The 27,947-nt window shown below is 41.8% G+C and overlaps 1 protein-coding gene and 1 long non-coding RNA gene across 6 annotated transcripts in view; one reads left to right on the top strand and one right to left on the bottom strand.

Annotated features, from left to right (window-relative positions):
* Window positions 1–1,051: 1,051 nt before the first annotated feature.
* Window positions 1,052–27,892, top strand: LOC108507252. The gene is made up of 5 exons (XR_001878057.1): window positions 1,052–1,325; window positions 15,574–15,749; window positions 20,800–20,850; window positions 27,148–27,214; window positions 27,519–27,892. It is a non-coding gene; the product is annotated as an uncharacterized LOC108507252 (long non-coding RNA).
* RPAP2 (RNA polymerase II associated protein 2) overlaps window positions 24,095–27,947 on the bottom strand; it is a 34,279-nt gene continuing 30,426 nt past the window's right edge. For all 5 annotated transcript variants that reach the window (XM_017835000.1, XM_017835002.1, XM_017834999.1 and 2 more), the window contains 2 exons: window positions 25,248–25,397; window positions 24,095–24,676 (listed from right to left, as the gene is read on the bottom strand). In XM_017835000.1, coding sequence (XP_017690489.1) covers window positions 25,259–25,397 — 139 coding nt within the window. In that variant the 3' untranslated portion in view covers window positions 24,095–24,676; window positions 25,248–25,258. The remainder of the gene's footprint in view (window positions 24,677–25,247; window positions 25,398–27,947) is intronic.

The raw sequence follows: 27,947 nt of genomic DNA, 5'->3' as shown, positions 1-27,947 counted from the left end.
AGGTGGGCAGGAATTATTATAAAAGTATAATTGACTTAATTTGCCTTAAACAACCCTGCATGTACCTCAGTTAAAAAAAAAAGCTGTTTTTACTTTGTTGACAGGTTTGTAAATGTCCTTATTTAGATTTTACAGAGTGTCTTATGTTTCTTGGCACATATTTATTGGAACAATGTTTTAAGTTAATAAAGTATTGAGGATGGTCCAGAGTGATTTTTATTTAATATCTAACTTAAGCACATTTGTGAATGTCAGCCATTACAACAATACAGAGATTGTCAGGAATGCAGAATCTGAGGACAGAATGTAGGCACAGCAGAATTTGCACAAGGTCTGTAGTGATTGGAGAACACTACTGCCATATATATTTGGCCAGCTCCCACTGATTTCAGTTAAACATTTACACTTTTGAAGACTGGGGTATACTGGGCCTAGTGCTATCAGCATGAAAGGGTTTAGAGGAGAAACAGTGGTTTTAAGTGTCTGCTTTGGAAGTGTAGACTGCCAGAAGTCCCTGCTTAGCCCAGGAGAAACTTGAATGTCCCCCCACAAGATTAAATGTCTGTGCCTGGGAGTTTGCAGGGACACCTGAGCAGCAGGTGCATCATTTATACTTAAGCCTGTTGGGACTCAGAGCATTGCCTTTTGCCTGCCTGCCTTGTCAGCAGGGCAGTCTCCATCTGGCAGTTGCAGCCCATACAAAAGAGAAGCAGCAGGAGGATGGAGGGGCTCCCTTGTCCTTTTCCCAGCAGAGTGCAGCATGGCAGCCTGGGCTTTTATATGTGCATGTAATCTTGTGCCCACATGGGTATATACTCTTGTTTTCAGCTTTGTACTTTTATGTTGGATAAACCCAGTGAGCAGAGGCTCCTGTGCCCTGCTGGGCTGGCCCAGCCCTGCGGCACCCTTCCCACCCGAGGGCCGTGGCGCTCTGCCTGCCATGGTGGCACCCAGGTCCCTCTGTGTTTCTGCTTTCTGCCACCCCTGAGAACCTCAGCTGCTTCCCCACAGGTCGCCATCGCAGGCTATGGCTGAAGCGAATCCCCACAGGGCGAACCCACTTGGGCAGGGCTTCGCTGCCAGGCAGGGCTGCCCACACACCGAGCTCTTACTGAACAGCCCAGCAGTGAGTGAGAGAGGCTGTGGCACAGGCACCACAGAAGGTGCCAGGTGCTCTGATGACCACACATGAGGCCCATTATGCTGGATTAATTAATGCAGAAGGTCAGTGTAGGACACTAAGTGTTGATGGGGAGGACCTGTGATGTCCTGGGCCCTGCCCGGGCCAGGGGAGGCTCCAAGGAGTGGCTCATCAAGTGGCACAGGTAGGCTTGGGGTGTCCTAGGGTTATGCTCAGTATTTATTTTACAGGAAAAGGGGTGGTGTGGATGGAGTTGAGTGCTGGCCAGGGGTTCTGGGCATTGGGTGGCTTGGGTGCCAGCCCCTCTGCCCTCAGGAGGGCCTTTCCTGCCGGGCACAGCTTTCCTCCCTCCCTCTGAGCAGGCCTCACTCCAGCAGACCCTGAGCAGGCTCAGTTGCTGGCATTTGCCTTTACGATGACAGTAGCATCGTGTGCCTGTTCCCCTGGAGTGTCCCATTTCCAACAGGGCTACTAGTGTGGTTTGAGCCTCGTGCTGCCCTGCTGTCTGGGGCAGGCAGCCGGGGAGGCAGTGTGGACACAGCCCAGGTGGTGAGAATGTTTTTTATGGGAAGAAACTCAGGTGTTTTTATGGGTTCAAGTGTGTCTCCTGCCAGAGCGTGTTGCAGTTCACTGGTGTGTCTCAGGGGACCAGTGCTGGGCTGCTGCTCAGGCCCAAACTGCCCCCAAATGTCCATGTGTGGCTGCATGGGAAGGTGTTCCCACCTCCCCAGCCCCTCTTGCAGGAGTGCCAGCTGCTGGCTTAGGGAAGATGCAGCTGCCTGTGGAGAAAAGACATAGCTTTAAGGTGGGGAATTGAAATGAAAAAAAGAAGATTTATCTGGGGAGAATCAGAACAGGCTACTGAGAGGCTGCAGTGCAAGTCTGAAGATTGGAAATATCTCTCTCAATGTTATTACTGCGTGCCATTAAAAATGCATTATGCATATTACATTACATTCATGAAGCAGGTTCCATACCTTTTGTTTGCCAGAGTAACAGTAGAAAGGGTAAGGAGAGATGCTGGAGCACACCTTTGTTTCTTTCTGTAAATTTTTAATGACACCTCTAGCTAACCAGTTGGCGAAGCTCAGTTCCTGCATAAAAGTGGAAAGGCAGAGCTATCTACAGGGCGACTAAGCCTTTCAGAAGCTAATTTGAGCTTGTGTTCATCCACGCCAACAATGATTAAATTACCTATCAAGTGTGCAGAGCTATCAGAATTCAGGGCATTGAAAAACAAGGTGAATTTATCTGATTGATGTAAAAGACATGGGTGGAACAAGTGGGTTATAAAAAGAAAAGATCTATTCCTTAAAGATATTATAAAAGTACTTCTCCTGGCAAGCTAATGAACTTGTTACTTTGCTTCCAAAAGTTGTTTTGCCTGCCCGGAAAACAAATTTAGTAGTTGGAATCAAAATGCTTTATCCAAATCAGTTGGCAAGGTGAATTAATTCATGAGGCAGAAACAAAGCAACTTATTAGGTTCCATCCTTATGTCAAGCAGAGATGTTTAAAATTAAAATATGCAAACATCATCTGTGTTTTCTATATAGTCAGTTTTCAAAAGCTGATAGTAACACTCAGATTGGATATTGCAACACAAGTGAGAGAGCAGCTCTTCTGGGTCTTGCTCCTTCCTCAAGCAAAACTTTTGTTACAGCTGATGGGGGGGAGGAAGAGGTTTTTAGAATAAGCCCTGGGTGAAAGATTGCAAGACTCATGCAACTCTATTTGCAAGCTGTGCTGCTCTTGCACGTTGACAAAGGTGTGCTCCTTAAGTCTCTGCATTTTCCATCCTTAAGAGAGAAAAACCAAACAGGTCAGTTGTGTCAAATTCATCTTCAGCATTACCCCAGTTCACATCAGGAATGGATTTTGCCTTTACTATATAAGATTTGGGTTCTACTCTAAACTTAATAGTGAAACTGTCCTTTGGGTGAATTGTGATTTAGAAAAGCACTGAAATATCCATGTAAGTCAATGGAGTGCTTCTCTAGCAGAGACCTTATTAGATGCTTGCTCAGAGTCAAAATTCCAGAGATTTTCTCTGCTGAATCCTCGACCTCACTCCATTGCCAAGCCACATCCTGTATGTCTGTTTTCACCTGCAGTGGAAGTGGCTGCTGAGAATGCCAAGGGTAATTTTTTTTTAATTGTCAGTAGGATAGTGGAAGTTTCCAGGTTTTTTTCCTCCGAGTAATAAAGCACTCTAAATAGATTTAAGGCATGAAAACATCTGTAATGCATTATAAGGTGTGTAAAATGATGGAATCAGATTTGAAAAGATATTTGTGCATCTGAAGCTGCAGAGAGATCTGAATGTACATTGGATATTGGTATCTAGTTGTGTCTTTGACTTCCCTACTGGGGAAAGAAAACAAAACAAAAAACCAATACAGGAGTGTCAGAAAATTTCCAGAGTCTGTCACACGAGTTTGTGATATCCACAACATATGGACTATAAAGAGAGAGAGCACATAAATCTGAAAGTAGTGTTTCATACATTATAAAAGTGCTGGCCACACCTTGTTGGAATAATGTTGCCTAACGGATTAACCTGGAGCATGTGATAAATCTTTTAAATCAGATGAAAGCAAACCACTTTTATTTGCTTGTTCCAACGTGCTGCTTCTCATCTGCATGTTTTTGGGTTTTTTTTAGTAGAGATGTCATAAAAGAATACTGAATAAGACTAACCTAGAAAGAAAATAATATAACAGCTATTGAAAAGATTTTCTTCTTTAAAACCATCCAGCCAACTTTCTGACACACGTGGGATCTGCCAGCCAGCTGGATACTACCATGCATGGGGTACATCCACCCCAGCTTGCCCAGGCCCAGCTTGCCAAGGCACTGGCAGCATTTCATGCTGCAATGCTGGGGTCCTCTGCTCAAGCAGCCCAAAAAGCACCTCAGCTGCTGGCTTGTGCTGCCAGCTCCCTCCTTGGCATGCATGTCAGAGGTGGCTGGGCAGGAGTGCAGCACAGCAGGTGTTTAAAATGGCCAAGATATTCCATTTATGTAGTTACTGTAATAGAGCCAGCTGGCATTAAAGGGAAACTGTAATCCTCTGAGGTGATAGACAGGCCAGTATGACACAAAACTTATGTTTTACACTTTCTTTTTTTTTTTCCCCTATGAATAATACATTCCCAAAACTCACTGATAGGCTCAACGGGTGAGTTCAAAGGGGAAAATCAATGCAAGCAAGAGACAGGAAACTAAGTCCCAGAGTTCAAAAGAATACACTTATCTAAAAAGAAAAGAGGTAAAAATATGTTTTCAGTGTTTCATATAGGAAAGTTGTGTATTGCAGTTAAGAGCCACAACAAATTAATTGTATTTCATTATGTGGTAAGCCAGAAGAGAATAGACATTTACGTGGTCTAAATTGCTTCCAGGGGCTGCTTCTAGCAATTAACTTACACTCTAAATTCCCAATTTCACAAATGGTCAGGTCTGCTTCTCCTGTTGCCTTTTGCCTCTCTGAAACACAGCAGTATGGATAGGCAGGCAGGAGGGTGAGACCAGCTCCCAAAAAGGGAAGGGGTGAAAAATGGTCTTGATGCTCATTATGTAGCTGTTCAACTGTCTGAGCCATGCAGGAATAATGGTTGTGGGTGAAGACATCTTTTATTGCAAACCTGCAGCCAGCGAGTTCAGACCCGCTGGACCAGGATGCTCTTGCTTGCACTGAGTAATAGTGAGTGTGAGTCAGGGTGCTGTCGCCTTGAGCTCTGAGAGCTGGGTCTTCCTGTGTGCTTGTGCTGGGCTTTGTGCCTGACCTTTAGTGTGTACTCTATATATCTGCTGTCAGTTGGTTTTGGAATTATTTGTGTTTTCAGTAGCCTAAATTAACATTAATGGCAATTGAGAAGAGTGTCCCTCTCCCTCCTGTGTGACGTTTCCACCATGGCTGAGGTGTTTTGCTTGTGAGCTCCTCCACTGGGCTGGGCAGCCTCGCTCTCCCCCTGCCCATTTGTCAGCCAGGCCTGGCTCTGGCAGGGCTCACTGCTGCTGTTTCCTATAGGGGTTTGGCAATCTTCGGATTGATTTCTGTGGCCACTTGAGGTGGTGAGGCTGTTTGCCACCTCTCCCTTCATTCCAGGCAAGGGGGGCGATGTTCCAGTGGGTGCTTCCGTCCCAGTTTCCCCAGCCCAAGTTGCATCACAGACCCTTGCAGGATGGAAAAGAACGGTTGCATTTCTGGAAGGAAGGGGTTTTATGCAAGTGGGGTAAGCTGTGTCCTATCTTGCTCTTCCCTAAATTCTGAATTCCTTTGTCTGAAACCTTTCACACCGCTCACAGCAGGACTCCAGCCAGACATGGGGCCATGGAAGAGCACATGCCTGCTTAAGTGTGAAGTGCCTCAAACTGCTGGGCACCAATTAATTTCAGAAGGGGAGATATTTGACTGTTACTTCTCTCTTTTGAGACTGCTGTGGTTTGTTTTTTAACTGTGGCTCTTTCCACTTGCCATTTGGATGTCTGTTTTGTTCCTCTGCATGTTCGGTTGCTTAAATCTTGTTTGAGTAATTTTTTCTGTGAACCTTTGCATGTTGGAGAAGGCTACTGCTGCCTTTGTACTGATGCTCTGGCAAGGTTAAGGACCCTGGTGTTTTAGACTTCAGTAGTGCGTGGAGAGCCAAAATGCTCTATGTAAAACACAAGCATAAGGAGATATGGTTCTCACCCAGGAAGGGTGTTGGATCCTGAGGGTCCCACATAGTAAAGAGTAACACAAAAGGACAACTGCACCGGCTGGGTTGGGTTCTGCCGCTGTTCAACCTAATCAGGGGAAATGCTACAGTTAAGCAGCACAACCAGATGTGCAGCATGTGTTACAGCAAGGGTGCCTGTTGGTGCTGGTAGTGAGAGTCTCCTAGGTAAATGTTACTGCCCTCTTTCCAGTCCTGCTCCTGGTTAGCTATATGGTGGGAATTCAGCTGACAATCAGTGAAGGTCCCTGAGAGCACAAGTACTGGTGGGTGAATCAATCTTCTACAGTGGTGCCACTGCCTCTTGACAAGAGTGGCCTGGCAGTGCTGAAGCAGGGGGGGGAAAAGGTAAAAAATCCACCACCAAAAAATTGTTTCCTTGCACTTTATTTTCCTGAATGGCATAGAAGCCAACAAATACCGGGCCTCACTTTCTACCCAAAAAGCTGCTTCTCATCTTTCTCCAGCTGGGCTGCAGGGATTGCTGTGCCTGTTCTCTGCTGCTGCTATGGGATGATTCAGTGACTTGTGTTTTCCCTGTCCCCCCCCCGCTGTGACAGAGGGTTGTCACATCTATGTGAGAGTTGGTGGCAGACAACCTTGCTAAGAGCTGGCTCCTATATGTGGGCTACCAGACAGGCCAGTGCATGGCAAGAACAGGCCTGTGACCATGCAGCCCTACTCCTGGCCTGACACACATGTGGCCTGTGCCTATGTTTCCTATTACTTCAATCTCTTTACTCCAAAGGGGTGCTCTTATGTTTATTGACAATAAAGAGTGGTGACTGAAATCAGGTTTAGGGGCTAAGGAAGCTAAAGTGCCCATTTAGCACAGCCCATAGTAACCAGGGGATATGACATAATTTCTGATCACACTGACACTGCAGCTGCCCAACCATGCTTCCAGAAGGCTTCATGTTCTTCATAGCATAACAAAATATTTTGTCAACTTAAAAAGTGTGAAACGGCCCTAATTCCTCATCTGTCAGTAAACGGGCTTTGCACAGATCCTTTTTATTGTTAGCTCTGTACAAAGCCATGTTCGTGTGACTGAGAATTGACTTAACAACTTTTTACGATGCCCTGAGAACTGAAATTCACTTCTGTAGGACAAAACCAAACTAAAATGCCCCTTTGTGTAAAGGCTGGTCAGGGCAGAGGAGTAGGGGGAACAGGGAAGATGCCATCAGTATGAGGAAGACATGGGCCAGGGGAGATTCTGTTTAACAGCATACAGAGACCTACTAGGGACTCATTGTGTGTTTGCAGTCCTATAAACTTGAAAGAGAAATTTCAAATAGGGTAATTGCACATCTTGCTAACGGTGGTGCTTGGTTGTATGTTGTAACAGTTGTTGACAAAGAGGTGGAGGAAACTCCACCACAATACTTGAGAGAAAACCTGTACAGCAAATGCCTCTGGCATGTCCAGGCACTGGGCAGCTGTAGGCAGAAAGGTCAGGCTAAGGATTCATGAGGTGGTGCTGGAGTGATTTGATTCCTCCACAGGAATGCCTCAAACACCTTGAAGGGGGAATATAACCTGAATATGACTTGGGAGATGGAGTACTTAAATACATGCTGCGATCCTGAGGAAGGAAACCTAGGCTGAACTCACTTGGACACACAGAGCTAAGAGTGTGCTGGACTGTCAAGAATTAGCTGGGGAGGGAGTGTGCATAGCATTGATGGTGGGGATGATGGCTCAGAAACCTCCAGGTATGAGACATGTTGACTGTAACATATCTACAGAGTTTCCTTGGCAGGGTGAAACCTCAAAAATGCCTTTCTAGATTTACAACTGCATTAGGAGGTTCTGCATGCTGGCTGCTGTGACACTGAGGCTTGAGCTTAACTACATTAACATGAGTACAGAAAAGTGTCTTTCTAGGGTTCCTGTAAAATAACCTTAGTCCTTGAACCTGTGGTACGTTACTGTGAAGTGTCTTGGCCTCTGGTAATGAACTTATGGCAGAAGGGAATATTTCAAGGAAACATATGGCCAGAAATTTGATCTCTTTTCTAGTGCTGGTTTAACTGACCATCACGTTGAAACCAACCTATAACTCCCCTTCAGAGAGGTGCAATGTTCCCACAGCTCCCAAATGTTATTAGATTGATTTTAATGCAAGCTTAGTGTCTGAGTAAAGCTTTCAGGGCTAGTTTCCTGCAGAGATTCACAGAGACCCTGCAGGTAAGAAAGGATGTCTTGGCTGCTGTAGGGGTCCTTCATGACCAGGAAAACTCCAATACCCCTGAATTTCCAGTGGGGCAGGAGGCAGTGCATTAGAGGTAGGTGTATGTGTGGATCAGTGTGTGGCTTGCTAATTTTTGTTGCTCTGGGCAAAATCTGTTGACTGTTCAGAGGGCATGAGAGCCCCAGGTGTCAGGTGTTGTTGTCTATCTGATGAAAAGATTCACTTGTGAAAAAAGACTCAGCAAAATGTTACTCTTGTACTTCTCAAATGCTGCCTGGGATGTGCTGCAGACTCAAAGATGATTATTTTAAGAGACATCAAAAAGCATTGCTATGAATTTCCAGTCCAGTGTTTCCAAGGAATAATTCTGTTCTATACAAACTTCTAACTATTGAGTTTGGCACTGAGTTGCCCAGCAAACAAATATTTCACTAGGACTCTTCCTGCAAACATACTGAACAAAATTCTGTAGTTTTTTTCTTCTATGCTTATTTGGTAAATGCAGAAAAGAACCTCTTTTCACACTCCTGTTCCTTCTGAAAGGCCCCCCAAATTAATTAACTCCCAAAATGAAAATATTGGACAGAAGGAATATCCATAGATTACTGAATGGTGCTGAAGTGCTATTCCTTCAGTTCCTGTATTGTTTTCCCTCTCTTTTCCAGTTTCCATAAGCAAGCTCTGCAACTGCCAAAGCTGCACCTGACTGATAATATTTAGTAGGAGAGAGTGGGATATTGGGGAACTGGGGATATGGAGATACCTCCATATGGGGAATTGGCACTTGGGGCAGGGAGGGTCCTAAGAACTGAAAACTGAAGCAACTTAAACCACTCAAACTACCTCTCTGTTGCTTTCAGCCTCCTAACAAAGGCTGTTTCCCTGCATAGATATGTGCTTTAGATATGTGCTTTTTACTGGAACTCTTTCTGGTTAGATGGGACAAGAGAAAAGGGAGAGGAGTAGGCATTTACCTTCCCTTCCCTTGAAACAGTGTGATCATTTCCAAAAGCTGATGTCAGCTGGGAGCCAGGGAAACGATGCTCAAGTTCTTGCAAAAAGCAGCCCCGACATTAGATGCCAAGAACTTTGGAGGATGTGTCTTGAAGTGATAAGTTCAGTAATTTCTTCTATACCTCACAGACCTTTTCAGGTCTCTTCAGAGCGGGAGTGTATGGACCCGTTAACGTCCTCACCAGTGATCCCCAGCCCTCCCTCTGTCATGTGGTGAGTGCAGAGGCAGAATGCACGTGTGTGCACACAGCTTTGCTGCCTCTGCATCGCGGTGCTCACAGCTGGCTCTCTGCCTGTGGTGGAAACCTTCACACACACTTCTGGGATCTGAGCTCAACACCAACAACCTTGCAAAGTAAACACATCCACCTAGAATTTTTATTTTCCCAAATCACTCCTCTAGCTAATGTTTCAAAGATACACACGCTCTGCATCTGGTGCAAAACAAATATTTTCAGTCTGTTGGATCCGAGTCAATATTTGCCCAAGGTATTAAAAAGATGGTCATGAAGTTGTGACTAAAGGTAAAAGTGCCCTTGTTGAGGATTTGTCTTGGGCTTACATGTGAGCAAAGGGACACAGAGCCTTGCGACAGGGCATCTCTGCCAGTGCTGGTCCCGTGCTGACGGTGCTAGTGCTAGTTTCAGTGGCCCCCCTGATGACTGGTTCCCATGAGCTTGTGCACGCAGGGTGCACTCATCGATGGTGCTGTCAGAGGACTGGCACTGCTCGTGCACCTTCTCCAACCCGGTGGGCATTCCCCTGGGACACCCAGATGTGGTAGAGATGTTTGCAGGAGAGGGCTCCTTGCTGGAGAGAAGGTGGTGAATAAATCAGTGCATTCTGTCATGTTGGCTTTGCTCCTGGTTCAGACTTTTGCACCAAAGTGTTTATTTTGTGTAACTTGTGGGTTCCTGATGCCACTGCAGTCTCTGCGTAGGCTTCCTGCTGAGTACAGATATGTTGTACTTGCAGTCGATTTGTGGAAATTGGCCTGTCAGAGCTGAATCAATCCTAGAAATGCTATTAAAATCTGACATGCCTTTTCAATTGAGACTCACTTGGGTAAACAAAGGTCAAATCTTTAGTTTCTTTTTTGGTATTTACATAGTTCTGTATAAATGCAAACTCCCATCATGCCAAGAGCATTTAGAAGCTGACTCACATGTGACAGATTTGTCTTATTCTAACTGAAGTCAAAGAGCAGGAACCTGACTGTAGGATGACCTATATCTAATCTGCTGTATTTAGGGTAAATCTGAGTGGTCTGTGCTCTAAACTGAACTGAACCTGTTTGTAGCTCTGTAACTCAATCAATATTGTGTGGACTGCATCTAACCTATATAACAAGAGTCTCACTGGTGCTGCCAGGGTGTCTCTGCAGGCTAAACTCAGCAACAGTCCATCTTCTGGGGGAAAACGGTTGTTTCCTGGTCACTGCTGACTATTGGAAATACCAGGTCAGTGGGTGTTACTCTTATCTCCAGTACTTCCACTGCAGTTCTGCGTGGCTCAGCACATTTTGGGTTTGTGCTTATGGCAGCATTTGTTTTTCACTCTGCTCTTCCTCAAGGCAGGGGACTAACATGACACTAAGGGCTACTCTTAAACCTTCCTGGGGAAAGAACTTGTGCTCAGTAGCTGCGCACATGATTGGAGTCAGCCTGAAATTCAGTGCATTAAACTGGAAGTGGCACATCCAATGCTGTAACAAAACAGTAAATCCCCAGAAACCAGAGTGAAGGATGCAACCATTCCTGGTCAGAACCCAACCTTAATGGAGAGGGGAGGTTACTGTGTGACAGGAGCCTCCTTGCAGTGCGATTAGACCCTGCCTGAATGCTCTGTGGTTTGGGTTGTGGGTTGGTCCAACTAGCAGAATGCACACAGGAGGGTTTGACAAGTCTTCTCCTCTTTCGTAGAAGGTATTTATTTCAAATTACTTTTTTTTTTTAAAATCTTTTTTTGCATTTAAAAAGAGTGCTGGGGTTTTTGTCTTTTGGGTGACTTATCAGTCATTATGTGCTAAGAGAACTTGTTCCTGGGATTGCTCTGTGTTGTGACCATAGGAAACACTGTGTTTAAAAGTTGCTTAAGAGTTGCTGTTATGGTCCCCGTTCTCATTTGCCTGTAACTGTCAGATTACCAAAGCAGGTTGAACTCTCTTATGTCAGTGCTTGACCCGTTATGTTGCTGTTTGCTTGGGTTTACAGGCAGCCACTGTGTTTCAGCAATCTTTGAAAATGAACTCTTGGGAAAATGCCTCTCTGGCTCTGTGCCCTCCTCTTTATGAAGCTGCAGTTCCCTCTCGTGGTACGTTGGGTGGGAATTCTTCCCCTCTCTCCACACTCCTATTTGCAGGGTACCTGCAGAACTGCTTTGTCCCAAGGGGGGAAAAGCACCTGAAAGAGTTCATCCCTCTCAAGCTGCTGTTCTGAAATGGGCACTTTGTTTCTTCACCTGAAGGTGTGTGACAGGGAAATGGGACCTATACCTGGGGACACAAGGGCGTATGGACTTTACTTAATGACCCTGCCAATTCCCTCTACATCATGTTTGTACCTGCATGCCTGTGAGTGCTGTCTGGATGACACTGCTGGGTTTGTAGAGCAAAGCAGTGACTCTCAGTGACCAGGGAATCAGTGTGCAAGTGGCTTCAGCTTCTGACTTGAGACTGGCACACAGACCAGAGAACTTTTGAATCCTGCCAAGTTGGTGATGGGTAACAGTTTGGTACCTCTGCTGCTCTTTTAATTGCTCCAGGACATTGAGGTCCATCCTGTAGCAAAGATCTTTGTTTTAGTACTGGAGTTTTACCTCTGTCCAACCTGCAACTCCTACTGCAAGCTGTGAACCCACAATTCATACATGTTTGGTGGAGACTTTCAAGGACTCTGCAGCTAAATTCCCTTAAGTTGGTCATTGCATCCAGGAGACAAAAGTGAGAGCAGGTAGGCTGCTTCCAGGGTTCTCCTCCTCCTCTCACAGCCTCAAAACAGCAAGTACCAGGGTGAGAGGGGTGGGTTCTGATCAAGAAGGGCAAACCCCTACAGATACAGTGCTCTATGATGGCAGTAACACTGAAAATGTTGTGCTGTATCTATCCGGTACTGCAGAAATAACAGATGTGCAGCAGTAATAAATTAGCTAAACATATATGTAGAACAGAGTGATTAAGAGATAATACTGCTTTCTAGAAGTAATCTCTGAACTAATACCTAAATCTAAAGAGAGAAGTGATTTCTGAATGCAGTCATGAATTATGCTGCTGTGACAAGACGTTATGCCCTGTCTCAATCTGTTTCATTCTTAGAGGCGTGCTTTGCATAAACTAACAGAAATCACACTGGTTACAAAAAAAACCCCTAAAACGCTAAATGCTATCCTTTATGTAGAACCTCATTACAACCTTACATATTGACAGAAATGTAATTCTGTTTGTCCATCAAAAGTTTAAGGACATTTTCTTATGCCTGCACTCACAATTCCACTTACATGTGGTTTCAGGAAGCCTAATGTAACAGTCAGATTAAGTGCTTTCTTGCCTATGGCTATTTTACTGGAAATCCTGGTAATGAAAACCTCAGAATAGGCATTTGTGTCAAAAAAGCATGTTTTCAGTGCTTCCACCCTGGAAAGGGAGGCAGTAAGAGTGTGTGTTTCTCTTCTATTATTGATTATTTATTGTAGTTCTCACTAGAGGATAGAGGACTAAGATACTCCGTCTCAAAATGTCAAACCTTAACCTTTGTGCAAACCTTCTGAAGTTCAGCAAGCTATGTGAAAATGGGCCACTGTGATTGAATAACGTTAATGTGGAAATAGTTAACTCCCACACAAGACCATTTCACCATCTGCACCATGGTTTGGGTCTGCAATGGTTTCACAAGTCTGTGACGCCTGTGCAGATTTTGTGGTGGTTCTTCTGTTTATAATTAGTACTGTACTTAAAGAAACATCTGTACAGGAATACATGCAACAAAACATTGATACACAGATGCAGATGCTAAAAAGATAATTACACTTTTGTGCTGAGCATTTAGCTGTCTAGGCTGACTTCACACCCTATATCCATCATTGCTTTCAGAGGCAGATTCTCATCCCAGGAGCTTGCTTTCTTTTCTCCCAGGTGGTTCTATTGCATCTGGTTGTATTAAAACACATTTTGTGACTATGCGATTCAGATCACCCTATAACACTGACCTACTCTCCTTATTACCCTATGGCTCCACATCCTCTAATGTTCTCTGCCCATTCTACTGTCACAGATTTTTAGCATCACAGCTTCTTCCCTGCACCCCTTTCTCCTCCTGTGAGCTCATCTGCTGCTCCCTTCTGTGTCAAACCTTTGTTCTCATTCTTCTTCTCTTCCCTAAACCTCTGCTGTGTTTTCTCTCCTCCTAAGCTCATGCTGCTTAAGTTTCCACATGGCACCTGGTGCTGGCACTTCCTTACCCCCCTCTCTGAACAAGAGCTAGTCATGGGCTCTAAACTGGCAAGGTCAGCAAAAGCTGCCACATACTGTATGTACCTTGACTGTTGTGCTGATGCAATTCACTGAATAAAAAGTGCCTCTACATGGATGGCCTGGATTTAAAAAAAAAACCACCTCCAATAACCAACCCAAACCAACCCATCTAGAACTATGAACTAATACTTACAATCTTTGCTCAGAGTCAGCCAAGATTTGCAATCTTACTAGTTTGTAACAACAGCTCCCACCCATGCCCAACCCCCAAGCACTTTTTTCTTCCTTAATCATCCCAAATTAACCCAGAACTATTGGGTTGTTGTAGTAGTAGTTAACCACTTGGCTTAGGCTTCCTTGGACTGTCTCTCATACCCTCTTTCATCTTTTACCTGAAGTTCATTGCTGCTTTGAAACATACTCTGGTTTTGCAAGACTCTTATAAAGTATTATTAATTGCTCTAGTCCATCCTGCTTTCTTTCTGATATAGCCATTTTACCAGACTGGCTACATTATCTTCTCCCTGAGGGCAGTTTAAAGCCCCTGGCCTAACCCCATGAGTTTACTGTTGGTGGCCTTAATGAGCAGCACTGAGCTAGAGGATAGCAAAACCTCCATCCCCACAGTGCTCCTGTCTTGTGCTCTCCAAACATCTTCCATGCAGCTCTGTCCCAACCATCAGCTGCCCTTACGTCTGTAGCCTCATCTTGTCTTCTTCAACGGGCAGGACGGTTATAAAGGGACAAGAAGATAGATGAAGTGGCTCAGATTCCTCAAAGAGCTCAGCATTCACACTTGAGGCCAGAGCAAACGGTCTGCTTTTAGTCTCTTTATTTTACAGTGCTTGGCCTCAACACACTTAACCACATTCAAAACTGAGTCTAAAGGTTGCAGTGAGTATATCTACAGATATGACCCAAATCTGGTCGTGATTACTTATGAAAATCTCACTGAGTTCAACTGTAACATTTCTGCTTGTAGTGGAGCCAAGTTTACAGTATCAGCAACATCAAGACAAAGGAACTGATACAGAAAAATATATTCAATGCATTTTTATTTTTCTTCCTGCTCTGGGTAGGGTTTGGCAAGAGTAAGGGAGGCATTACAGTATGTATTGCCAAAACCCAAGCAAATATATTTTGAATTGCAAATGCATGTTCCACCAGAAAGGGATGTTCCTTTGCAAAATGGTGGGATGCCTGCTATCAGTTTTGGTAAAAGCCATGTTAGTGCCCTGGCCACGAGTGTGGGTACCAGAAGCTCAGTTTATTTCTGGCTCTGCATCTGATATAGTCCATGTGCCCAGATGAGTCACGCCACTCCCCTTTCACTTTCTTTTTCTGTGAGAAGGGCTTTAGTATCTTTGGAAAATGCTTTGAAATTGATGATCAAATGACTAATTGATAATCATCTTAAAGGTGTCCTCAACAGGTAAAGAGCTCACCTCAATAAATGTAAATATGCCATAAGAAGACTATTAGCTCAGTCAAAAAGTCAGCAAATAAAAAGAAGCATGATCCTCTGAAACCACTGATTAGTTTGATCCATTTTCAGTGGTGAATTTTTAATCCTGGTCAAAGTTCTGAAACTAAACAATTTCTTACAACAGTTAGTTAAAAGTAGGAATGGATATTTTTTTTCAGCAATAAAATCTTCCCTGAGGTTGCATTATGAAAGGTAATGGCTTTGACAGGTAAAAGTCTATAGAGATACAAGGGCTACTATTACATAGCAGGAAATTCCGAACAAAGCTGTTATGGCTCCTCCTCAAATTAGTTTTAAAAATAAATACTTTACTTCTACTAAGGAAAAATACATTTGAGTATTTACATAGTGTAATCTACAACAAACAATTTGGGAAGACAAGTGAAAATGTAAATTTTTGCAAATAAAAAAATCATGGTGTAAAGTGTGTTAAAATGGCTGGACTCCAGTTGATCATATAATGAAATTTAACCCATCTTAAAATGAAAAGTGACTTGAAACTTAATTTTCTTAATTTTTTCTTTTTCCCCCTTTCTGTGTGTTTAGAAATGCTGAAGTGATACACACTGACAATTTGGACACTTTTTCAAGTTGAGAAATTAATCAAAACCAACATTTTCCTGCAAAGGTTTCATTTTCAACCAAGCAGGCCTCTTCTGATTAAAGAAGTTGCATAAAAATTCTTATTCATCTCTGCGCAGGAGCACTGCTGTAGCTGTTGGGTGAGTCATATCTGTTTTAGAGACAACCTTCATAATAACCTAAAGATGCTGTTTTAAGAATCCTTATATGAGTACTTTTGCCTGCACAATCCACTTGGCCCCGGGGCAGTGCCATCCCAGCTGTTGAGAGGTCACCTGTGTTCATGGGCCCAAACCAAGGACACGTGTGAGTCACTTCTGAGGAGCAAGGGCAGAGATTGCCCATTTGCCATCCTGTGCTGAAAAAATGAGCCCTGCAGCAGATTCCCTGCGGCAGCTCCCTATGTGGACAGGAGGGTGGGAGACTCAAGGCCCTCACTGGCAGTGCTGACCCTTCCTGTGGTGCAGGGAGCCAGCGGGAGGGGTGGGAAGCCCAGGGGTCTGCTGCTGTGGAAGCTGACTGTTGGGTGGGATCTTTATAAGGGCACACAGGGAGCAGGTAGGAAGATGAGTGCTAGCTGTTGGAGTTAGGGAAGGGGTAGAGTGGAAAGGAATAGCCAGGCACAGGGATGGGAAGAACAAGAAGGATTTGGAAGATGGGACAGAAACGGAGTAGAGATATGAAATGGTGGGGTGAGTGTCTGTAAGTCTGGCTGTACACTCAGTTGTGAATTTTTAGTAGAAGTTTTTCAGGAGCCCTAGGTATAGAAAACACTTTATGGAGTATTATCTGTGAAATACTGAATTCAATATTTTTGAAAGCCTGCAGCTCCTGGAAATTGTACTTTGCTACCTCTTAGACTGTAAGAGCGGATACTCTCTGGCTAACCTGCAGGGAACTTCCTTCCTCCCTTTGTAAAGGAAATAAGGATGTGAAGATATGTATCTATGCTGTTGTGTCCCTCCCCACCCCCCTCCCACCCCCTGCTTCTTTGCACTGGTGACTTTATCACCTTTGCTTCAGGCATCATCTCTTATATTCAAGGCCATCAGATAGAAATGAACTAGGAAAAAGAGAAATCCAACTTTTGACTCAAACTCTTGATATATAAATGATGTAACCCAGAATTCAGCATTACTCCTACACAGATCTTTACAGAAGATCATCAGTCAAGTACCAAAACTGAAGGTCAATGTTTCACCTTTGAATCATCAGATTAAAAAAAAGTTTTTCAGTGAAGCCTAAACAACAGCAATATCTTACAGTTACATATTGACAGAGAGCCTTCAAGGCAGCTAGATACACATTTGTAGCTATGCTTTTTATATTTTAACTGGGGTTTTTTAATGCTGTGACAAATTTTGAACCATAGAGAGAAGGAGACAGCATAAGTGTGAACTGTGCTTGATAGTTTAATTAGGAAACCAGCTAGCTGGTCTTGAGTATTTTTTCAGCATGATAATGACCCCTCCTACTGCCTTTACATGTCATTCTTTGCAGGATAGTATCATAAGGCCTTTCAGGTAAGTTATAGAATTATTGCCAAGCCAAATCATACATATTTGGCACCTTAGCACTACAGCATTGTAATCTTTTCCCACATCAGCCCTTGCAGTGGGAGGAGGGATGGCTTGCAGAGAGGCACTACAGCTGAAAGAGCTGTGGGTCCTGCTATAGCCTGGCTGCAGAGACTTGACAAATCTCTTCACTCTGCCCAAAGAACCTTCTGTCACCAGGGACCCGCTAGAGCTGAGAGGTGGCTGCTCAGGCAGAGGGAGCTCTGCTCAGTCCTGTCCAGCTCTCGGCTGCTCTCAGCCAGCACCACACAGGGCTCCGGTGCACAGCGGCTCCGTGGCACACAAACTGCACGTTCCCGGGGAAGCGGCCTCACCTACCCTGCTGTGTAACTCAGCCAGCACAGCAACGGCCCTGCTGCTTTTCGGCAAAAAGGAGACCCATCTTGGTCCCATAGCAAGGCTCCAGTTCAGCTCAAAGAGATAAAACTCACCTTAACAAGGAAATAAAAAGTTGTTCAAAATTATCTCTTCCTTCTGAGAGCAGCCTCTGATTATACAGTAAGTGAGAATAAAAATGGCATTTACATTCTTAGGAAACAATGCCTGGGCACAGTTTGAAATGTTTCAGATTCATTCTTTGGAAACAATTTGTGTGATTTGTTTTCCTTCAAGTGGGATTCTGTTTTTCTTCTGCTGCTTGGGGTGTGTGGTTTGACACTCAACTTGTCAGTTTAGCGTTGTGAGATTGTGAGTTTTTTGAAGAGGGCACATCTGTGGTTATAGAAGAATAACAAGAAGCATCAGATGTTCAGTGAACAAAAGAGCAGAGTTGGGAGGATCTTAGAAATGACTAGTTAGCAGAGATGACATGTTTTTGACCTAGAGCTGTAGAGGGCTAATGTAAAATTACTTATTTTTGAAAACTCTCTGGAAAAATTATCTTAATAAGGAAACACTTTAACTACATTTCTAGTTGTGAAATTTTATAACAAGCCAAAGATCTTAAGCAGCAAAAATACCTACTTTGCTTTTTTTTTTTTAATTTAGTGACAGCCCACAGTTCAGAAAAAGAAGAATGTATTCAAAAAAGCTTTTAAATCAATCAGAGTTTCTAAGCAGTAAAACTACTGCCCTTTTGAGAACAGAGGGAAGTGTTGGGACAGCAGCTTCATCCCCCATATTATTCCTTAAGATCGCTTGGGAATAGTTAAGGCTGATGGACATATAACCAATATTTGTGCAAGAAGTAGTCAGACTGCAGAGGGGTGTAGGCTTAGGCAGGTTTCTGTGTAAAAGTGAACTGGATCTAAAACTTGCCCAAAAATCAACAGCCAGTGGGGTTTGCAACAGTGTATGCCTTTGTTAAAGTGCAATTACTATTCTAGCTTAACCACCTGCATTGTTATCAAAAGACTGTAATATTTTCAAACATTTTTTAATCTTGCTCTTGTATACTGATATGAAATCACCCTCCCTCTTCTGTCTATGCAGGTAAAGATACTATACCAAATTAATATTGGTCTCAGTGAAGTATTTCTCATGTATCACATGCTTTGAGACCATGTCTTCAATTTGAAACACCCAGGAGTTTGCACTTCTTGCATAAGAAGTGCAAAAAAGCTAGTAGTCACCTTCAGGAATTCTGTGCTAAAGTGATATTTTAACATTTCAACTGCCAAAGTAACGCACCTGTAACTCGAACTACAGCCAGCCTTGCTGAATCAGTACTAGCCACAGATTTGTAAGCATTTATTCTATTTATTAAATTAACAAATCAGAAGTGTCTGCAAAAGGTTTTCCCCTGACTGTGGATAGCACTTGCAATACTAAGATGTTTATGGAAAATCCTGCTCAGTGGCAAATCCTGATTAGGAAACGTTATCATTTTTTTGCATAATAGGTGAGATAGACGTGCCTAACATATGGTTGCTATAAAATACCTTACATGAGTCAGATCTTAGCTGACAGCTGTAAGCAGGGTTGTTCTGGCTTCTTAGATAATACTACCAATTATGATCCTTTTTGTTACTTAACTACTGTACTGTTAAATTATATTAACCTGATTTGTAGACACTCCTGTTTGAGTAGAACAAAAAAGCAAGATTTATGATGTAAATCCTGATCTAAATGTTTGCTGCTTATTAAAGCAGAATCCAAAGTCCTTCAAACTCTCTGTAGTGATGACTAATTCTAACCAAATTGTAGGACTCCCAGGAAGCTGCTGCTGTCCCACTAAGTGTTCAGTGCAGTTACATACACCATAAAATTTAAGAGGCTCAAAATTGGCAGAGATGGCATTGATCTGGCTTGCAGTGGTGCAGGATGTAGCAGTCAGTAGCCCCACAGGCTCTGCGCTCTGATCTTTGCAAGCAGCTCCCACAGGTAATCACAGCGTGCAAAAACGTACCGAAGACTTTGCCTTTAAAGTACAGGCTACCAAATCATCCCGGGGCCTTCCAAGGTGGGATTCTGCAGAGTGGCAAGAGGAGACTGCCTTGGGATCACCTGTGTGTCAGCTCTAGCCTGTTCTTGGAGAGGGCCTCCTTAGAGCTCTTGTCTTGGGGTAACTGCAGGATAGCACAGTAAAGCCAACAAACAGGAGGACATCTGCAGTGTACAGGGGCCACTGCACTGTTCTGATTGATTAGCCTTCCTAAGTCTAGGACTTTAGTCTACACATTCAGTTCCGGTAGCAAAGTCAGTATATTTTTTTTAGAACTCCAGCTTGCACCTTGCTCTACTCTACAGCTGCAAGCAACTAAGGGGGAATGACTAACATTTAATCACACATGTCCTTACATTGCCTCAGTGGCTGATCTGCTTTCACTTGCTTTTTTAAACCAGTGTTCAAATGAGTGCTGCCTGAAGATATGGGTTTCCAGCTCCTCCCTGCCCCCACCTCACCAAATCCCGTTTAGCACCACAAATGCCACAGTTCCTGTTCTGCAGCATCTTTCAAGCATCTCCCAAAGCATTCCACGCTCTGTGCAGAGAAGTGGTTCTAAGATGAATAGTCACAAAAAGAAAGCTCTCAAGAGGAAAAGTGTTCAGCAATATTACTTTCTGCCTTTGCTAATGGAAGGCACACCCACTTCCTCTGACTCTAATCACAGCACGACTGGCTGTCAGGTGGTAGAGATGTGCAGTTGAGAAACAAGAGGTCTTTATAGGTAGATGCCTAACCCTGCCTTGTATACCATCTGCTGCTAATGGAAACTTAGGACTTGCCAAAAAGAGAAGCTGATTCTGTGTTTTCAATATTTAATGCTCACTGGAAATGACAGTTCAGCATTACCTGCTGCCCCAGTCAGATCAATCTAAACCCCACCCACAGCACTGTGTGTTCGTACGCAATTGCAAAAATAAACAGTAAGTATGGAAAGCTTAGAGGCAAATTGCAGAACTTGAATGTAACCTCCTGGATGTAATTTCAACATATGGGCATTATTTTTTCCCCTAAACAGTGCCACTCAATTTAATTCTTTTGGGTTTAACTCTTAGGGGTTAAGAAAAATTCTATTAGAAATAGTAGCCATCAAAGTGAACAATAGGATCAGATTGCTTAGAAACTTAGGGTCTAAGTTTCATAAACTATTACAAATTATTCCAGGGAGAACCAGTCTACTATGGTTGACATTCTGAGTTGACTTTTCTGCTTTCTTTCCCCCACTAGGGACTAAGGGACAGAGGTATTACCACCACCCACTTCATACCCTGCACTAAGGTAAGATTTGTAGACCCTAAATTTAAGAGCATTGGTTCTCTCTGAAGTAAATTAAGACAGGCAGGTACCTAAGGTTGGATGCCTAAATTTAGAAGGTGTGAATACTGCTTTCCCCTTCTCTCTTCCTTTTTCTTCTCTCTGATGTGTTAGTCCTTTTTTTCTCCAGCAGTTAAAAGGTCAGTTCAGACTTCATGTCCAGCTGAGCTGTTCATTCCCTCTTGCATTTTGTAGAGTCCAGGTTCTCTCAAATTAGGGGAAGAAGGGTATTACATGGAACATCAAGATTCACAGAACCGTTATTTCTCCCTAAAACCACAACAGATGTCTCACTTTTAAGCTACTCACTGAGACTGAAGAGTGAAAATACAGGTGACTCTTCTATGTGTAATGTGGACAAAGCCTTTGAGGCCCCAGATGTATCTCATACATGTACCATGCTCCTTGTCACTCCCTGCATCACTCTTTAAAAGACAGGGTAGATCTAACTTTCCAGTTCTGGGTTTAGACAGCAGCACAGCCCTGTCAGTTATGCTGCTCTAGATTTACTAAGGCACATTTTTGTTTTGATACTCTTCAATGAAATAAATCAAGCTCTTTTCTGGTTTTAATGTAGAATTTTGTATTACCATATATAAGCATAACATTTGCCAACTTTAGACAGATGCAGCATAATCTCTGATAATTTACAGGTTACCTTATGACTTTCCTACTTTCCCGAAATGGTGACTATCAAATGGACCACTCTGAATTCTCTGGCTCTCCAAAACCCAATAAAAATCAGCAAGCATGGTCAATGGGCACAAAGAACAAAAACAGCAGCAGTGAAGGGTTCTGCACTAGGAAGTTTAGTATTACAGAGGGCAGTGCTTACACTGAGAGTATTTACAGGACTGTGAACTGAACTTTGGTGTGAAAATAGACACAAATGCCTTTTTGCCAGCCTCTTTGGACAGCATAAAGACTGCTTTGAATAACACTGAAAAAATGTGACTTTCTCTGTATACGTGGTTGTTCTCTTTCTGAGATTACTTCATTACTACAGAAAACTTGGTAAGAAATCCATACCTGTGCTAGGCAGGGTTTGTGTCACACATTCCTCCTTTGATGCGGAGAAACTGCAACAGCAGGAAGCAGGCTCTGCTTCAAGCTTTAAACTAAACTGTTCTTCTGTTCTTTACTTAATCCATTATATACATCAGGAAAAAAAAATCACTGTAGAAGTCTGGTTTTCCCCTATTAAAGAAACATCACACTATATTTGCCCTGCTTATGCCCCATCTACCCTAAGGCCCAGATCCATAATGTCCCTACACAAGCTGGTCTCAGCAGCTCACAAGTCAGTCACAAAAATTTAGTGTGTATGAGACAAGGCTGAAACCACCACTGACCTGAGTGTCATCTGCCCTCATCCGCTCAGCTCACAGAGAAGGAAAGACAGTAAGCACAGCAACAAGGCCACAAGGCAACAATCTGCCTGCAAACAGAAGCAGAATGAGAAGTGGGGGAGCGACACCAAAACCGAGTTAAGAAAGAGTGACATCTCTTAAAGGACAGATAGTTGTGACAGAAATTAGCTTTAAGCCAAAAATGATGTCTGGATTTGAACATTTCTATGCAGTTAAGCTGTTACAAAACATGCTCATAAGAAAATTACATAAATTAACTTAATTTTTGGTACTTCAGTTGTCATCTTTACATACCAGTTAAGGCTGACAGTATGAAAGATCCTTTTTAGATGAGTCTACAGCCTTTCTCCCTAGTAATGGGTGTATACATGCATACTGTCTCCATTTATTTATATGTGTGTTACTCATGTCTAAGGGAGATAAAATCATTAAAGGTAAGTGAAGAATATTTCTTCAGGGCATTTCCAGCATTCTACAGAAGTCTTTTTTCTGGCCTCATGGAAGGATAAAGGTTATTCTGTTCTCTTAGGGCAAGGAAAAGAATGGGGGAGCTTACCACACAGGAGCTGAAGGAGAGAGACAAAAATTCTGAAAGCTTACTTTTTTGAGCTGCTGAGAAAGACACTAAAAGCAGCTACACTGAACCCTGATAAAGAGGTCTTTGAGCCTGCAACCTATTCATTCTTATTACAAGATCGTACATTTCCTACACAGTAGGTGCTGAAGACCAAGCCTAAAAATAACTAAAAAAAAAAAAAAAATCACACCACTAAACTGACAGGAAGTGTAAAAACTTTCCAAGTGTGAGCCATCGAACGTAATAAAACACAGTCATATTCCTGATATATTTGTAATGCCTTCTAGGTACACTCAGTATAACAAAACTGTTGTGAGGTAATCTTTGTGCCCCAAGGTAAATGCGCATGGAACAGGACAATGGCTTGCTCATCCACAGGGAAGTACTAGCTAAAAATAGAAATATATTTAACTTCTAAAATCAGAAGCAAATAGATATAAAAATCAAGTTAATTAACTTAATTAATTAATTAATTAAGTTCTGCTCAGAGTATCATACCTATTAGTCAGTCTTCTACAGAAGTTTATCTTTTGGTGAGGTTTTGACCCTTCTTTCCATATGTAGCAAGTAAACTTTTTCCATCATGGCCCAAAACCGATGTACCTTCTATCCAGTAACTCTTACGAATTTTATATCAGACATGCTCTGATTGCAATGGGCAATTTTTTCCTGTTGCATACTTAGAAAAATGTGTAGCTGTAACTCTGCATTAAAGGTTATGCACATTCTAAATTGTTGCTTTTACAACGTATACTGAACATAACTTCCCATTACAAGGTAAGTTAGGAAAAGTCAAGCATCTCCTAAATAAAGTGTACTGCACAATGAAGCTTCCAGGGAAAAGCTGCATGGCCTTCTTTGCATTTATTCTGAACGTATGAAGGAACAACACATCAATAAACTAATTAAGTGGAGAGTTCCCTTATGATGTCCAATTACAGAAACAAAACAAAGGAATAAACTTTGTTTTTTCAAATGGAGTCGCTGCGCAGCAGCCCTGGTAAGTCTTGCTTCAGCCTTAACTAGTGCTGGCATTTGCTGCAGACTAAGCACTGTCAGTTACAACCTTCAAGTCTCTCAAAGGACAGTGTCCCATGAACTGAGAACGATGCAGTAAACCATATTATGGAATCATTAAGAATCACTAGTGGATTAGTTTTAAATTGCAATTTATAATCAGTTAGTGCCAGAAACAAGCCCAAAGACACTCAGTCTAAACAACATGACTCTTTCAAATTAAATGACTACTGAAAGCCAAAAATTTTAGTTATTAAAATATATGTTCAAGTCAAAATTATTAACAGAGTCTGTTTAAAAATAACTTTTACATAAGTTCAAAGACCACTCCTTTTGTCAGAAGCAGCAAGAGAAACAGGCTATAACTCAGACATCTTTATGTACTGTCACAGTCATTCTTACAGTTACTGCTCCATGCATTGGGGCAACCGGAAAAATGTCAGCAGCACTGATCTTAACACTCCAGGCTAATATTCTTCCCCTCCCCCTCTTTCCCTAATTCCTGTAGACAAACTGAAAGTTTCCAAACTAAGAAAAAAACAAATCCAAATTCCTTTCTACTGCTTTTAAACACACAGTTTTCAGATGATCCACATGGTAACTTGTCTTCGTGCATACCTTGAACAACTGATGTTATAGGCAGCTTTTCCACAAGACTTCAAAATTCTTACCCATAGCAAGGAAATGAAAAAGCAGAAGTGCAAGTAGTACAATTCATACTAAACTATATTTTTCATTTTAAAAAAGTTCCAACAATTGAAGATATTCTTTTATTCTCTGTGCAACTATTTCAGGTGGTAGGAGATGTTAAGATGATCATGTTATTCTGTGGGGAACAAAGGATTGAGATCAGTAATGTTAATACACTAATTAATATTATAACTCTGTTTTCATTGAATCAATTTAATATGATCAAAATAAATAAGGTATTTGCTCTAAATTTCTTGGCCTTCCCAGAATGCAATGCGGTCTCAACATTAAGAAAAAAAATACATATCTCTCGACTCCATTTTATATCACAAAGACTGAACAAAACAATTTAATTGTAATAATTAAAAAAACCCTGCTGAGCCTTGGCCGTTGTAGCCATACGGAATTTATTTTTTTTTTTAAAAATTGGGGTAGTAAAAATTCCTCTCAAAATTGCAGTAAACCACTATATATTATCAAAAGATTAATGTGATAAGTAAGCAGCTGGCATTTACTGTAAGTGACAAAATGATGACACTCATTTCCATACCATATATATTTCTTTACTTTAAAATGTGCTTCACACATTTTCTACTCTGGCTGATACAATCTGTAGTTACTGTGCATACTTACAAAATGCTGAAAATAAAAACCAGTGTTAACTGCCTTGGTTTTATGACACACAAAGTAGCTTAAAATTGACTGACCATTCAAGTCGTCAGTCCATTCTAAATATTCTTGTTAAACTTTCCAAATCTTCATTTTTGAAATGCAGTTCTTCCAGCAACGTGGTCAGGAACTGTGTGTACATTGGGCTTGTTTGAGTATTCTTGAAAAGTGGAGTAGTTTGTGACAATCTGGAAAAAAACCAAACATATTTCATACAGAAAAGCAATTTTTCAGTGTCTGACGTAAAAAAACAAGCAAAGCTTGTGTGTTCAAACAACGGTATTGAAGAAAGGCAGTGTATACTGTCACACTTGATTCATTACAAAATATAATGGACTGTATGTGTTAAATAAAATGTGATCCACACCAAAATATGATTTTTTATTAAGATGTAGTGAAAAAAACCCCCTAATTAGAAAAAAAAAAGAGTGAGTAGTTTGTATGCCTCTAACTGGTGTATACTGCTGTTATTTAATGTAGATAAACAAAATTCAGAATGAACAAAGTGCAAAACATTATACAATTATACATAAAAAAGGAAAGATCTCGATCATTATTTTCTTCTTTACCAAAAATCTCCTAAACAATCATACAGTAAAAGCTGTATACTTCTTTGCATGACTAAAATATAAAAGAACCATAAAATTCTGTTTAAAATAACCAAGAATAATATTTATAGTCACACACTGTCAAAGTTCATAAAGACTTTCAAGAAGGTGACTTCCTCAGCCAATTTTCCCCTGCTCTGTGTGCCATAAACCACAACTTAAGAGTAGCAAACCCATTTTGCTTTGTGCCAAGATTTCTCCAAACAGAGAGAAGCCTCCCATAGAGGCATTTTGGATTATTACTTATTTTACTTGATGCACATGGGCACGAGACATCAATTAGATTCTCAAACCAAGGAACAATTTGAGTGAGTAATCAGAGCAACCTGATTTCTTAGTTTTGACACTCTGTACCTTAAAGCAGTTTAATTGAGAAGTCGGGCAGTTAGAACAGAGCTGGCAGAACAGAGCCCCTCCTCACAGGTTGGAGGTTGGTTTTTGCATTATGACGCTTTGTCAGCGGGGGAGCAGAGGAAGTGCTGATAGAGGATCAGAGTAACCATTTCAGAGTGTTAGTTTGGAGACAAGGATAGTGAGAGAAACACCCAGAGATGCATTATTGCTAGTCTTCAATTCACCCTTCTTAGAATTAAGTAGACTGTATATGAAAAAAGACTGGTGGCAGAAACAGTCATGACTTCCTGAGTGCTGGTGCCAGGCAGTTGCAGCATTGTCAACCACTCTCTTGGCAATGATGTAGATTTACATGCATTTTTATCTGAATCTTCTTACTCCTGCCATGGGTTTAAGAGGATGTTAACAAGGACATTATTTTTCAAAAAGAGGAGAAAACTTGTGCAGCTTTAAGTAATACTCTAAAACTAAAATCTTTATACAATGAAGCTCACACAATATTTTTTGTACTGCAGTTTGTAGTATTACATAGTTTCATGAATTACAAACATATCCTAAATGTTAAACTCTGTTTAAGACGCTCTGTTTAAGGAATAGCTACTATAGCTCCCACCAAGAAAGAAAGAAAAAGGTATTGATATTGTTAGGGAAATTACCAGGCATTAAATATTGAGAAAGGGAAGTTAAAAAAAGAAAAGACATTTTAGCTGTGGATCAATTTTTTCCTTACCTGAGCTTTGTTTAAAAACTAATTAAGTCACTAATTATCTGATAAGCAAGAGACTAAATCAACAAGTAACTTCAGAGAGGCAGGTACAAGTTTCTAGCAATTAGTTAGAAGTTGCGTCTTGATGGGACAATGTGTTGAACATTTATGAATATATGTGCAAACACTTCACTCTTGGAAAACTGTTTCCTTTTGGTCTAACTTGTAATTTGAAAAGCAGTTATTGTTGAGTACTTTTCTACTTTTAAGTGGATGTTGGAGCAGAAGCTTTTGTCTGCAAGAGGAGCAAGCACAAGTTGCTTATTTGCATCAAGAGGTAAGTCACATGTTCTAAGTAACACTGGTCCAATGTGTAATAGATTAGTTGTTGTAACATAATTTACTCGTCAAATTAGTGGTAGTAATAGTTGTAGTAATTTACTCTTTTTATTGCATGTTATATTTATATATATATATATAATTGTAATCAAGGTTCTGTTAAGGCCTGTGGACTGTAAGTTACAGAATGGGCAATTAATCTGTCAGTACTATAAACTGATAGTCCTGCAGCTGCAGCTTCTAAGCTGACAAAACAAGTTGTTATGCCTTACTGAATAAGTCTTTTGTATATTGACTAAAAGTGTAGCTTAAAGTAACGAAGGAACGGACAAGGATCAAAGGGTCAAGAACGAAGATGATAAAAAGTATCCAAGATGGACATCTGAAAGAGACTCACACAGTAGGCCTCAAGGACTAAAAATTACCTAAAACTATGGAAAGGAAAGTACCTGGCAACTAAAAGCGAGCTTGCAAAAGAACCAACCAGAACCAGGCTTGCGAACTCGTATCCAATAGAAGGATAACAAGTGACTATGGGAAGGGAACTGACAATAGTATAAAGAATACTGGTTTTGCCCACTGCTTTGCTGGCCGTGTGTGGAGCAGGGGTCTCCCCGGCAGCCCAGTGCGCTGTTTTGCTTATTTGCAATTTATATAAATCTTTAATAAATTTTGCTGCTATATTTTAGCCTAAGTTTCATTTACTTATAACAAATGTATATTTGAGATAC

This window comes from Lepidothrix coronata, unplaced genomic scaffold (assembly GCF_001604755.1).
Source record: "Lepidothrix coronata isolate B3197 unplaced genomic scaffold, Lepidothrix_coronata-1.0 Scaffold247, whole genome shotgun sequence".
NCBI classification, from domain to species: Eukaryota; Metazoa; Chordata; class Aves; order Passeriformes; family Pipridae; genus Lepidothrix; species Lepidothrix coronata.
This window is presented reverse-complemented; position numbering and strand designations above follow the sequence as displayed.